This window comes from Trachymyrmex cornetzi, unplaced genomic scaffold (assembly GCF_001594075.2).
Source record: "Trachymyrmex cornetzi isolate Tcor2-1 unplaced genomic scaffold, Tcor1.1 scaffold26, whole genome shotgun sequence".
Classification (NCBI taxonomy): domain Eukaryota; kingdom Metazoa; phylum Arthropoda; class Insecta; order Hymenoptera; family Formicidae; genus Trachymyrmex; species Trachymyrmex cornetzi.
In genome coordinates, this window is record NW_017297270.1 from 1731466 (window position 1) to 1746985 (window position 15520).

At 30.9% G+C, this 15520-nt stretch overlaps 1 protein-coding gene across 6 annotated transcripts; it reads right to left on the minus strand.

The window, feature by feature from the left end:
• Window positions 1-1872: 1872 nt before the first annotated feature.
• LOC108761726 (regulatory protein ADR1) lies at window positions 1873-14634 on the minus strand. Of its 6 annotated transcripts, none has more exons than XR_001940137.1 (6): window positions 11504-11821; window positions 10972-11147; window positions 9465-9647; window positions 7500-9392; window positions 4193-4666; window positions 1873-2048 (listed from the first exon to the last, which is right to left on the minus strand). XR_001940137.1 is itself a non-coding variant. In XM_018508433.1 (6 exons), exons 2-6 carry the CDS (start codon window positions 11757-11759, stop codon window positions 4322-4324), a joined length of 2853 nt encoding a protein of 950 aa, XP_018363935.1. In that variant the 5' UTR covers window positions 11760-11786; window positions 14363-14634; the 3' UTR covers window positions 3993-4321. The 6 variants fall into 6 exon arrangements, 4 of the variants coding, with proteins under 4 accessions (XP_018363935.1, XP_018363934.1, XP_018363936.1 ...); XR_001940138.1 differs by lacking the exon at window positions 1873-2048 and adding an exon at window positions 3993-4111; XM_018508433.1 differs by lacking the exon at window positions 1873-2048 and adding an exon at window positions 14363-14634 and having other exon boundaries at window positions 3993-4666; window positions 11504-11786.
• Between the last annotated feature and the right edge of the window lie 886 nt (window positions 14635-15520).

A 15520-nucleotide genomic window follows, 5' to 3' on the forward strand; every position in this document is an offset into this window, starting at 1 on the left:
CGCGGCAAATACGCTTCATGGGACTCCACCCTTAAGCTTGCATTTTGAAATCAACGCTTCATAGGCCGGTATTCATAGTCGGTTCTTATTTTAAGACCGTCTTAAGTAATGTCTTAAGTCGCTAATGCGGCCTTCTGATTGGTTCATGACATCTTAAGACTGCACTTAAGACGGTCTTAAATATAAGATCCGACTATGAATACCGGCCTAAAGTGGCAGTTCCCACTCCCAGCGGTCTGCGCGCCGTGCGATCGGTGGGGACGGTAGGTTGTATATTCGGCAGCAGAGAGTAGGCCGGCCGGATCAAGTGGACCGCAGCCTTAACAAGGTGAAAATTACAAAAGTGACCAAATTTACTAGGTATTGACCAATGAAATTATCAGCATTCTAGTAAATTCGCTCACTTTTGTAATTTTCACCTTGTTTGAAGATACAGAATCGACCCCCGGATTTAAGTTAACCCAGATAGGCTGTCAAAATCTCGCTACAAATGCTTTGAAGCATTTGATGAACCAATTAGAAGAAAGAATTTCACAAACTGGCCGATTAAAAAATGGTTTAAAGTGTTTGCAGCATCGTATTGATCGTATCCTGACCACCAATGAGATACTATTAAAGACCGACATCCTTACGGGGTGATCCCGATTGATCACGGCTCGATTGGACACCACCAATCACAGCGATTGGTGCTTAGGAGCTTTGTAGTCTCAAGCGCTGTGAGTGGCTCGTGTCCAACTCAGCCGTGTCCAACTGGGTGCCACCCTATCCTTACGGGAGTTCGCGTCCTTGTGAAAATTGAAGTGATTATAACGAGTCAAAAACTGATAATATTGTATTAAATTTATAAGTTTATTAGTATCGTAGACATATTTATGCATTTATCCCTCAATAATACTCGATTTTTCTTTAAAACTGTTATTTCATAGTGTTATCGCCAGTTTGATTATCAACGGAAATGATAACTAGAAAGAAAAAATTGTAATTTTTCTGCAATAAATAGGATATTATAGCTTTACAAGTATGCATATTTATTTATGGAAGATTTAGGTAATAAAAAATCATGAATTTAATAATGTATGAGCCAAATATTTATGTTGAGAATAGCAAATTTATATCAATTGTCGGTAATGTCAGCGTTCTTTAATTACCTCCGGGCCCTTTTTATACCGCCGAAAATTTGCCCAGAGTTGACTGTCTTTATAATAGTATCTCACCAGTTGTCTGACAGATATATTAGGCCTGTTCTTTTTAGCTGAATTTTTGCATCAGTTTATTTTTCATTCTTTTCTTTCTCTTTTCTTTCTTTTCTCTTTATTTGTTTTATATCTTTGTAACTAAACAGTAAATCGTAATTAAATTTTGTAAAATTATTTTGAATATTTAAAATACTTATATAAAATAAAAATGTAAATTTTTAAATCATTTAAAAAATTTTAATTTTTAACAATAAAAATTACAAATAAAATGAATAAACTACAAAAAAGTGTTATTAAACAAAAATATAATCTTATTCACACAATTTTCAAATGCATATAATTTATTTGAAGTGCAAATATTAAACATAATTCCAAATTTAATTTTCTTTGCAGGGACTGTACATCTAATACATCATTAATTTGATTTAAATGAATTTAATCATAAAACATTCTTTCATTACAGTATTATTAAACAGAATTTTCAGTATGCCCTTTAAATCTACTTTTTAACTAAAACGCTTATGAAATAATAGATTAATATCACATTGTCTTACTACAAATCTTATATTTAAATTCTTACAATATATAAAAAAATAACTTCATAAAATACATTACGACATAAAAAATAAAAATTAACGTGCAAAACAAAATTATTTCATAAATCTTATTTGTTTAGTCTGTATTTTCACATTTGAGGTTAATAATTGCAAAATGATTTGAATAAGAATTTGTTTTGGCAACTATTGCATGTTTCTTCATAATTCAAGTTCGTAAATTTTATAGTGATTTCCAACCCAGTAACCATATATTTAGCTATTCCAACAATAGAAGATTGATAAAATTTCGATAATCCTGTGGACAAAAATCAAATTTATCCAATCGTGGTTTTTAAACATTTATAGAATTATTTGAATGAGACTCCCCATTCTTTTATTGCATATTTCGTAGCTTACCTCGAAAGATTTTCAAAACATATAATAAAATATTTTTTTCATTAAGTATTTTTCGAGTCATACGGCTTGAAAGTTATAGTATCGCTGGTATTAGAGCATTACCTAAGGTGTCCAATCAACAGCTAAAACATCTTAAATATTGTTCAGAATCATGACCTTGATAACATTCAAGATCAAGGCCAATGGAGAGTGTTTCTCTAATTCTTCTTTTTATGTAAAAATGAAAAAAAAATCTTTAGAAAATGTTTAATGAAAAAATATTTTATTGTAGTGTTTTGAAAAGCTCTCAAGGTAAGTTACAAGAATATGCAATAAAAAATAGGGAGTTCTATTAAAAAAATTCTATGTGATCTTGCTTTGACCTTGACACTCAAGGTCAAACCAATGTAATCACCTCATGTCCCCTTCGAACGCACAAAGCTTTTGTATGAAACGTTTTTTTTTTAATGCTTTGTTTCCAAAATGACAATTAGTGACAATGGTCAATTTTTGCGAGTAATTTAATTTGCGACCGATTACATAGAAGCCATTTTCATCATAAAATTTGCTTGTTAAATATCTTAAATTGCAAAAAGTTGTTCAATTTGACAACCCTGGTCTGTCAATTACCACACGTAAACACATGTTGTATTGTTGTGTACAGACTTACAAATGTGTTTCTTTTTGCGTATGATTTTCAATCGCCGAATAATCAATTGTTTGTGATTGTTAGTAATTAACCACAAATAGCACACAGCACCTACAAAGCATTAAAAAAAAAGCACTAAAAAGTGCATATAAGCGCTTTTTAGCGCTTTGCAGGCGTTTCTGTGCTATTTGGGAATTGATTAATAAATTTCTCGTTTTATCGAGAATGTATAATAGAAGTGTATCAATGTATTGAAATATGACACAATTTATGAAAGAAAAACTGAATCTCTTATCATGGAAACGTTTGACTTTGAATATGTGAAGTGAATTGTAGTAAACAGTTGTATTGAACACTATTACAATATATCTAAAATTATTTGTTTTTTTTTTCAAGAAGCTAAAGCAAAATGAAATCATCGAATATCTACAAGGTAATAATAATTTTTATAATTAAAATAATAATAAGTTTTTAAAATGTATTTGGCTTACGTTTTTTTAACATTCATAACTTTTTGAATGCTAAGAAGCGCAATCGCATGTTTCTCATAAGACTTCTCATAAATAAGAAATGCTACGAGCGCGAATTAAAATAATAATAGGCTTTTAAAGTGTATTTGGTTCATGCTTTTTTTTTACATTTATAACTCTGAGTATTAAGAAACGTAATCGCAAGTTTCTTATAAAACTTCTCATAAATAAAAAATGCTACGCGCGATAACGCTAATAAAATCATTAAAAGAAATTTTTGTAAGTGAGAAAAAAATTAGGTAATAATTACGCGTGATAAGAATTTAACGTTTTAACATATTTATAATTAATAAACGCTCTCAGAATTAGGGCCGGTTGTTCCAGCTTTAAATAAACTATGTGATAATTTATCTGTTGGATAAACAAAAGAGTAAAAGAGTAAGTGCATAAGAGAGTAAGACAGTGAGCTAAAGTTTATCGAAAGGAATAACCTAGCCTTAAACATACTAAAATACTTGTATGATTTGTGTGTCAACAGTAGCTTTATAATGCTTATCGTATGTAATTATTTGTCTAATTTCTCTCTTTTGACCAAATTTGTCTAACAATTTTGTAACAATAAATAAAAAACAAATCGATACTCAAAGGATTCAATACTTGTTTCAATTTCATCATTTTAATTTATAACTTAATAAAATTAGCATATTTAAAGTATAACAAACAGAGAAATAGGAAAAGAGGGCCGAATGTGTTCTTATAAACGTGTGAACGCGTCCGATCAGTAAGCATCCCCCGCGTAAGCGCCTATGTTCAATTGTGAAATGCGCTGCTCCTGCTCGTCTTCTCTACGCAGCCCGTGATACGCTAAATATTTCTTCTTATAATTTCAAAACTAAGCTTCGGATGAAATTTTCGGATAAAATTTGTAAAAAAAAATCGTCTTACAATTAAGTCAGGAATACGTCTTTTCAAGGACATCTGGGTTATTCTGGATCATCCCGTATATATTCACTGCCTTCTTTCCACTCCAAACGAAACATACCGCCTTTTATATTTATTTCATAGATCCATGTCTCATAGTGTTGCTAATGCAATAGGATCGTCCTCATCGATCTGGTAATCCAAAAAATCCATCCGAATTTGCTGATGCTTCTGCTTATGTGCTTTTAGCGAGCTGGGCTGTGTAAAAGTTCTTTGACAAATGTCGCACACATATGGTCGCTCGCCTGAATGCGTACGCTCGTGACGAATGATATGGCTCTGATGATGAAATCTTTTGCCGCAAACACGACATACATACGGACGTTCGTTCGTGTGCGTTCTACTGTGAGTCTTCAGGTCGAATCTTTTAAAGAAAGACTTGCCGCAGTGCAGACAAACATGATTCCGCTGCTTTAAATGATCCCTTTTTACATGCTCCTATATGAGACATATGTTATATATATTTATAATATATACACACAAGAGTGATCCATCTTATATGTGAATCTTAAAAATTATACAAGAACAATACTTTAAATAAAAATTTCAAATAAAAATGATTTAGTTTTCAAAGGAGATATTTTAGGATCAACATAATTTGTTTCAGATAGAAGTAGATTCCGAAATTTCAAGATCTTTTTATCTCATAGAATTATGTTGTTTCTTCTTATATATCTAAATCAATTCTGTACATTATTCTGCATGTAAAAAATAAACGTAAGATTCTTACAAACTGAATCGTGTGTTTACAAAATATATTTTATATTTTAAATACATTACATTTCAAAATATAAAATATCTTGTAAAACGTTTTTTGAAGATCTTATCTTAACATCTTAATGCTCGGAAAACATTCGGAGGATTGGTGCTGGGTCATTTTTAAATTCATACTTTTATTGGATGATCAAAAAATATTGGAGGTAGAGCTGCGTAAACGAAAATTTGTGCCCACAGACTTGTGATCTTCGAGCGCTCCCTTCTCATTCTAATAATGGGTGTATTCAGTACTACAACTGCTCATTGAACGCTCAGTGAGCTCTTGCATCTAAAATTAACATATTCCGTTAGAACTAAAAATACAGAACAAACAGATACAAGAGCTCACTGAGTGCTCAGTGAGTGGTCGTAATACTGAATGCACCCAATGGCTGCATTCAGCGGACTCAACAGTTAGGTGAGCGCTCACTGTTATTGGTATATTCTTTTAGACCATCCAATCAGCATCTGGAAGAATACATCAATAGCAGCGAGCGCTCAACTGTTGAGTCCACTGAACGCAGCTAATGGTAGCATTATTAACGACCTTTTTTTCAGTAGTAGTTTTATTTTATCCGTACTTGCATCTTATCCCTATTTTCATTACCAGTATTTACATTACACATTTCATGTTTAATAAGAAAGTATTTCTTATTAATATACTTAATACGCCACTTACAGTGAAACTAATACATGTATATGTCTTAAATGAATTTATCTCAGAAATATGACTGCGCGATGATTATTTTCGGACTTTTAACATAATTAATCTGAAATATTAATAATTCTTCCAAATTTGATTATAGAAGCATCTTAAAACCTATAAAGAACTTACTGCAAAAAATATGATCTCAGCCGGAATATATTTCTCAAAATAAATTGATGTAAAATACATCAATTTATGATCTAGAATAACTCAAGTGTCCTTAAAAAAACGTATTCCTAATTCAATTCTAAGACGGTTTTTTCCTTTACGAAAATTTTGTCTGAAGCTGAATTTTCAAATTATAAGGAAAAATACTTATTACGAACCGCGTAGAGGAGATGGGCAGGAGCGGCGCATCTCACGATCGAACGCGGGCGCTAACGCGTATAAGGACGCATACTGATCGGATGTATTCACATGTTTATAAGAACATGTTTGTTCCCAAATTGATACTCAAAAATACGACAATAATTGCGCTCGATAAGAATTGTAACACCTATTGACATATAATTAAGAAATGCTCTTAAAATTAGAGTATTAGACGTACTGAAATACTTGTATGATTTGTGTGTCAACCACAGATCTACGTGCTACGCACGTAATTATTGTCTAATCTCTCTCTTTTATAAAATTTCTCTAACAATTTTATCAGAATAATTAAAAAACATATCGATACTCAAAAAATTCAATATTTATTTTAATTTAATCATTTCAATTTATAAGTTAACCAAATTAGCATATTTGAAATGTATGAAGGACAGAAAGATAGTGTAATAGAGAGGATATATTTATTTTGAGAAATATGTATATTCTGAGGTAATTGTTTGCAATAAGTTTTTTACAGGTTTTCCTAGTAAATGAAAAGGGATTAAAATGGACTGAAATTTTATCTATCCTAATGCATATTTTAAATAGCGAAAACTATTTTATTTAATTGGATTCAGTCCAAATTCGATTGGATTCAATTAGATTCGATTAGATTCAGATGCTAATGCCAATGGATCACGATACATCGCACGATAACCCGCAAATCCATTGGCACCTCTGAAGAAAATGCTCATGAAAGCCTTAAAAGCATTATTAATTAGATTCAATTGGATGCAACTGGATTGAAAAACTGCATTTCCTATTCAGAATTTCGAATTGAGCAGTATTCACGATGCACAGAAAAAGCTGATATTATTTTTAGATTGAGGGTATAGAAATGTGCTTCATGCAATTCCTATAAATGATTAAAAATGCATTCCGGATTGAAAAGGATTCATTTTAACGTTTGTGAATGCGTATTTCTAAAAATCGGAATCCATTTCAATCCATTCTCGATTACAGGGACGTTATAATCAGATACCGACTTGATTGCACACAGATCTGATTGCGCATGGATCCGATTGCGCACGGAATCGATCGCGTACAAAATTGGATGTGATAATATACGAGATGAAAATCTATATTATTTCGAATAAATAATGTTTAACTCATGTAAAATGGTGCCATCATGAACCTTATTTTGCACCAGATAATGTGAGGTGAATCTCACTAAGCCCATGTACAACTTGAGTTGCACGAGAAATTATAACTTATGTGAAATTGTATAATTATGAATCTTGTTTTGCACTGTAGAATCGAGTAATATGAAGTCTATTTTGCTAAATCCATATAGAATCTATGTACAATCGGGCCTGAATCCGATTACAACGCTATGTGTATGTATCATCTGTGTTAATAATGACTGTAACCTGTAAGTAATGAACAAAATTCTTAACTGTAGTACCATAAGGCCAATGTAACTTAATAAACTGATAGACTTACGTGTACTTGTGATAAGGTGCTGTAGACTTTCGGACAAATCTCACAGACAAACTTTTGCGGACCATCTGAGGTATGATTGTTTGAGATATGTTTGTTCAAAGTAGATTTCCAAGCGAAGGACACTCCACAATCTTTACAATGAAATTTTTGCTGATCGGTAAAATGTATTCCAATGTGTTGTTTATAATTATATGTTGTTGAAAATGTCTTTTTGCATACTAAGCATTGGAACTTTCTTGAAATTGTTTTTGATTTTTTCAATTCTTCTGATATTCTAATGTTTTTAGTACTTGCACTTTTAGTAGTTGTTACATCTGTAGGCATATGGTTGCTACTGTCTGTATATTCTTTAATATTCTTTACGCCTCGGTTGTTATTCATATTTTCTTCTTGTATCGAGGATAATGGTACATTATTCTCGACACATGCGAAGAAATCTGATTTACTTTTAAAACAATCAGTTTTTTTATTACTATTTTGCAAAATGTTTGAATAGTCTTTAAAATTATTAGCTTGTATGAAATCTTGATTTGCTTGTTGCTCAGCCTGAGAATCTTGCAATAGTTCTAACAGCTGTTCACCATCATTTTGAATCAAACGTACCATTGAAAGTTCTTTGTATCCTGAGGATTCTATGCCAATATCGGCAACCTCCACAAATTCCAAACATTTTTCATTACAATTTTCATAATTCAGTCTTTCAAACGCGTCAAGATTAATTTCGACGTATTTATCAAAATCTACATGTGTTTCGTTTTCCAGTAATTCCAAGTTCCCAGAATTGTGGATCTGATTTTTCTTTTGCATATTACTTACATATTCATTTTCTTTTGAATTTTGTTTGAAATATTCAGATACATCATGGCTTAAGATAGCATAATTTTTTTCCTCTCTACAAAAATCAAATTGTGTATTAAATTCGTTATTTATATCAACAAGATCATCCAGAGTTTGTTGATGCTCTATTTGATCAACCTTCTCACTTCCTTTTAGATTTGAATTGATTTTTTGACTATCTTTAAAAATATTTGATGGATATTCTATTGTATCTTCCGCATCTTTTGAAGCATCCTGCATTTTTTCTACCAAGTTGCTTATTATAAATTCATAAAATTGCTCACCAGTCTCGGTTTGTACTAAATGCAACATTGGTTCTTCGTTGTTTAATATTGTATTATTGGCATTACTAAAATTTTCTAAATTTTCCTCATTGCGTGACAAGCCTTGTTGATTCTGCATAGCGGATTTGGAAGTACATATTATTTCATTAGCAGCATTATTTTCAGAATGATAGGACTTCACGGAATGATTAAAATTCAGACTGGTTAAACTGATATTATTACAATACCTAGATTCATCAAATTTTAACATTCCTGAATTAGAGAGTTCTATATACAATTGATTGTCATCATCACTTAATGATTTATTACATTTTTTATTTTCACTAATAATTCCTTTGCTTATTTGTTTATGCAGAAATTTTTGGTCCGTCAAAACTTCATTGGAATTATAAATAGGAAAATTTGTTTCTATATTTAATGAATTTTTTATGTTATTTACGGAAGATTCTGTATAAGTTCCTCGGGATATACATATATCTGAATCGCTTGATCTCACAATGTATTCATTATTTTGAATTTCTGATTCAGCATTAGATTCTCTATCTTGAGATAGGACGGTGAAATTGTTCTTATCTAATTGATGTAAATAAGTTATACTGTCTTTAAATGGTATTTGTTCTTGATTATTTTGAGAAGATATATCTTGAGAAGAATTTGAAATAGTATTATTCATCGATAAGTTAGTAGATCCAGGTCTTTCCTCAATCTTGACAAAATGATCTTGCGGTAATCGATTTGTACTCTCATTTTCGGCTAAATTACTTTCACCAAACTTTTCATACATTTTATATTAGATATTTATATTTATATTATAATGACTAAATCTAAAAGATCAGGTATTTACCTGCTTAGACGTGACATAAATAATAGTCTCGAATAAACACGCTTTGCTGCCCATATCAATGTTGCGTTGATCGGAAATCATCTCATTTTTTGCATCTAAGTCTCTATTAATATTCTGGCTAATATATTTTGGTTCTATATAAGATGGTTCAAGAATTCTATTTCTTATGTTATTATCTACTGTCTGAAAAATTCACAATAATAATACATAAGTAATATAAACATTGGATTATTTAATGAAAAAATTATAAATTTACAGTTTTTTAAATATAGATAAATTTAATCATTATTTTTTGTAACTACGCTAACAATACAATTAATGCTCTCGAAATAATACTTTTTATATTTTGCAAAAAAAAAATACTTTTGAAGAAATACAATCAAAAAATATAATCAAAACTTCTCTAATAAGTTTTGCAAGTAGCATTGCTGCTTAGTAATCAATTATTGTTTTCTTAAAACTCTTTATTGCACACAAATTTTTAAAAATATATTTTATTGAATTTTAATATAAAATTAATTAAATCTTTTATATGAGAGTTATTGAAATCTATTGATTTTGTAAAGTAAACATTTAAAAAATCAAAATGTCTCAATACGTCAATCAAATTAAAAAATTTAACTATAGCTTATACATAACTAAAATTTTTTAGAAATTTCTTTAGATTTCAAACTTCAAAGGAGAATATTAAAAAGGGGCTGATTTTTCTTCAAAAGGGTGTAAGTAAAAAGAAATGGTTTTTTGTAAATTCTGATGTCCTAGATACATAATGGTATTAAAAAGTTTGTAGCGTTTAGAGAACACTTCGAAAATTGAACAGGAATATGGTGAATTTATTCAAATTTCAATATTCTTGCTTAATTTTCGAAGTGTTTCCCAAATGCCACAAACTTTTTAATAACGTATCCAGAAAATCAAAATCTACAAAAAACATTATTTTTTTTTTATTTACCTTTTTGAGTAGAAATCCTTCTCTTTTTAACATCCTCCTTTAAAATCAAAATTTGAAAATTTAAAGTGATGTATTTAATATTGAAATAGTTTTTATTATTTTTTAACAAAAAAGTCTCGATTTTGCAAGGAAATCACATTATTCCATGATTTCACTGAATTTTTGCAAGGTCAGCTAATTGAAAAAAATCAATACGTATTTTTTTGTTTGTTTAAACATTTGACAAGAAGTTTAAGTGATATTAAATTGATAGAAACGTGATATTAAATTATAAAATTAACCAGAAACGTCTTATGACCCGATTTTAGACACTTTTTGTGTTGTCTGGGAATATTATCTTTACATCCACAATTTATGAATGTAGTATGGACTCACTTTACATAAATTTTCGATTTAGCATGGATTGACATTACATCAATTTCCGACACTTTATTTTGTACTTTATTAGCAGTGTCGCTAATGTGATATGTAGTTCACATCATTTTATAAAAATGATATTAGTGCTGTTAGTGTACGAGAGCTTTTGAACGTCATATTATTAAACGTAATAATGACCTTATTTTCTTTCAATCCACGACTGTTGGTTTGTGGTTTATTGCTGATAAGACTAGGATTATAATACTGCTGCACGACGTCTTTTGGTATTCCATGTATCATTTGTTTGTGCCTTGCTAATGAAGACATTTGTGTGAAATTATTATCACAAATTGAACACGAATACGGTTTAATTCCTACATATGAAATAAACAAAAAAATACTTGAGTCTGTTAATCGTTTTCTTATATAATTATTTCTTAGATAATTATTCAATTTAGCTCTGTCAAACTTGACGAAATTAGACTCATTTGACGCGTTTTGCATGAAATGAAAGAAGTCTGGCAGAAAATAGTCTTGATATCTCGATTCGTAGGGCAGAGCAACACTTTTTTCTACTAGATTTAATCGTTTCGCGCAAAAATATATCAAATGAATCTAATTTTATCAAGATTAAAAATGAAGGACTGAATTGAATAGTTATCTTTACTTACATTTAAATATATTTATTATATTATTATAGATATATACTCTCTCTCTTTTAATATCTTACCTGTATGCATTCTACAGTGTCTTATAAGATTCGATATATGACTGAATTTCCTCCCACAGATCTCACAAATATAAAAATTTGTTCCTAAATGAATGTTTAAATGAGTACGCAAATCTGCTTTGCGAAAGAAACCCTTTCCACATATCTGGCATATTTGGGATTTTTCTCCTAGATGTAAACTCCGATGATGATAATCCAATTGTGAAGCACGATCGAAGGTTGAATTGCATTGGAGGCACTTGAATGTTTTCAGCATTTTGTGACACACACCTCTGCAATTCTGCTGTTAATAGCGAATGAAATTCCGTATTATTTTACAATAACCAAGTGTTTTTAGAAAGATATAAAGTATCATAATTAAGTATTTACTTGGATATATGTTGACTTTATTCAATATATATCCAAGTAAATGCAGTCACAACAAAGAAAGCAGCTTTACAACTGTCATAATAACATTTTTTAATCGTTTGTGTCATGAATTTTAGTATTAGACTCATATTTTTGAAATTTTGTACGCGGAAATTGTTCGGGTCAATAATTATAAATCAGTTAAAATTTTAAAATTCAAAACAGCCGATACACACACAATATAGCGAACTAATAATTAAAATAATTTTTAGTAAAATATTCATTATTTAGAAAAATAAATTATTTAGTGAAGAACAGTTCACAGCGAATAACGAGAGAAAGCAATCGAGAAAGTATCAAGATGTCAACAAATCTAGGTATACAGGATCAAGAAGTTCCTTTGTAAATTTAAAACCCTATTTTTGTTTATGTATGTACAACATCTCAGACGTCAATTTTTTGTAGATATTCTTTTTTACATTTAAAATTTTAGCATGCTTTCGGTCAAAATCATGAGTCATTGAGAGTATGTATGTTCGATAATAACTGAATGCTGACTAGTGTTTCTATTTGTTCTGCAATCAATTCAAATTTAAGATCAAAACGTTTATATATATAAACAATATCTTTATTTTAGACCGTATATGTGAGAAACACAATCAATACTAGAAATTTAAAATGCCTACTACGGTCGAAGCTGAATCTTCGTTGCTTAAATAATTCAATCTTGAATTACTAATATATACTATATATGTACTTGCATATATACCATATTGTAGTTTTGTCCACACACAAACACACACAAACTGCGCGCCGAATTATTTTTCTGGACTAAATAAACGCAATTAAAACTACTCTAGCAATATCGCGAATTAAATTGACAAGCAATTTAATAATTTGATGCTACGATCAAGCATCATATTTCATAAAGATGTTAATATGTTAAAACTGTTAATAAATTTATTGCGAAAAATTACCTCGGCCGGGACTTGAACCCGGATCTCTTGTATTCCGTACGAGCGTCCTAAGCCATTAGACCATCGATAATTTACAGAATATCACAGTTTATATATATTTTTTGTTCATGTAATAAATTAAATAAACACATGAACAGCTAGTGTATGGTTTTTATAGGATTATATTTCGATTGTTTTATACATTTAGAAACTTTTCGTAAATTTGATTTAAAAGTATCAGGTACAGTTACCAAAAATGAATAGTTTAGTAGATACTATACTTTTAAAGATACTTTGCAGTCCAATTAGATCCAAAATAGCTTACTAAATAGCGCTAGAGCACATCTGTCAATGTTTTTCTGGATTTGTTTAAGAAATCATTGAGCTCATAATTTACAGAATATCACAGTTTTAGCTAATTCGATTGAAATTGTTTTCTGGCTGTTCTATAATGTGCTTTTTGTTTCCTGTTTCGTATTGTTTGTCTCTGATTGTCTCTTGCCTTTTTGATCAAGAAGGCAAGAGACAAACAGCAAGAAACAGGAAACAAAAAACACATTGTAAAACAACTTTTCATATGATTGGTACGAAGTCTTTTGACTTTTATGGCTGTCCCACAGTGTGTTTTTTGTTTTGTTTCTTGCTGTTTGTCTCTTGCCTTCATGATCAAAAAGGCAAGAGACAAACAGAGGCAAACAGCAAGAAACAGGAAACAAAAAGCACATTGTAGAACAACCATTAATCTTTTATCAAAGAACACAGAGTACAGATCCTTTTTCTAATATATTCTGATTGATAGAAAGAGAGATTGGCAGTCTTTGCATCTTATTTTTCTCATTTCAAGAAACATATATACAATCAATTCTCATTGCAGTTGAATGCATTAATAATACACACAAATGTATATTAATGCCATTGCACACTAATTTAACTTGTATAAAAATGAAATATCTCAAACGACAAAACCTAAACTTACAATGTGTTCTTTGCTTCCTGTTTTTTGCTTTTTACCTCATGCCTTTTTGGCTGTTCTACAATGTGCTTTTTATTTCCTATTTCTTGCTGTTTGTCTCTTACCTTTTTGATCAAGAAGGCAAAAGACAAACAGCAAGAAACAAGAAACAAAAAGTATATTGTAGAACAGCCATTTTCCTTCTTTGTGACTTTTATCAATGATCACGTTTCTTTTCATGTGTTTTTTATTTCTTCTGAGGTTCGTCAACTTTTATCTGGAGCAAAAACAAAAAATTGGGTAAAAGTCAAAAAGATCAGAAAAAAGGACAAAAAGCAAAAAAAAACAGAAAACAAGGAGGAGGCTTAAAATATCCAATATATATTTTACCAAATAACACAGTAAAGTGCACTGAGAATTTTTAATCCGTTTACGTATTTACATATTTATATTAAATATATACATCTTTACGTTAAATTGCATGTGACGTTTTTAATGTGCATTAATGCAGATTAAAGTTCAACTGAATTAGCTGCAGTTATTAGTTACTTTCTATTTACACTAAAATTCGAATAATTCTCATTGTGATGTTATTATACTCACAAAGAAACTTCCTCATTCCAATTTTTATTTTACCTTTACCAGTAAAGTATTCATGTTTCGGGACAAAAAAGTTCCCATTTGAAGACAGCGTATCAAAGAACAATAACTTTGACTGCACGCGACTGTGATTGCAAGACGTTCTTTGTGACGTATGTTAATGTACAAAATTTCATCAATTTATTGTTAATAGTAACGAAAAATGCGGATTTTGCGCATGAAGAGGTCACTCCTTTTCACCATTAATATCTCTAAAACAGTTAAGATCGAGGATTTGCCTCGAAACATGAATATACTTTACTGGTGAAAGCGAAATCAAAATTTGAGTTTTATTCCGAAATCAAAGATACTTAGGGAAATTTCTTTCTCAGTTGACTGCACGTTCCTCTTCATTCTGACAAACAACAACCGCTCACTTATAGTGTTTTCGGCCCGGCCAGATTCGCACCAACCTGGGTTAGATTAATGGCGTTTTGTGCTCTCCTATTGGTAGAGCGGGCGACGTCAACCAATAGGAAAGATTAATCCAACCCAGGTTGGTGCAAACCCGATCGGGCCGAAAACGCTATTACAATGGGCGCATTCAGCGGACTCAACAGTTGAGTGGGCGCTCACTGTTACTGGTGTATTCTTCTAAATCTAAAATTCTAATTGGATGAGCTAAAAGAATATACCAATAACAGCGAGCGCTCACTCAACTATTGAGCCCGCTGAATGCGCCCAATGGGTACTTTCCATTTGATGACACAAGTCGACACAAAGCGTGCATTCATTTATCCAGCGGTTAGCGCAGAAGTATTACTTTATCCTTGTTGTTCACCGAAGGTTTGTTCGCGTCGCATGCTCCAACATACTCCTATTTCCTCCAACTGTAGCTCCTACTCACTCAAACGCTCTCGTTAGAGTGAGTAGGAGCTATGGTAGGAACTTTGACTATATACACCTGGACTGCTAGTCCCTCATTTTTGCTATAGGAAATGCACACTCTCGTTGTCCACAAACTGAAGTTGGCTAAATACTGTGTTAAGGTAAATTTTCACGAGCTACTCTAACCGGCTATTTTAGCGACAAAAAGGATCACGTGATCAAAATGGACATTTGATATTCGTCAATTTTGACCACGTGATTCTTTTTGTCGCTGAAACAGCCGGTTTGAGCAGC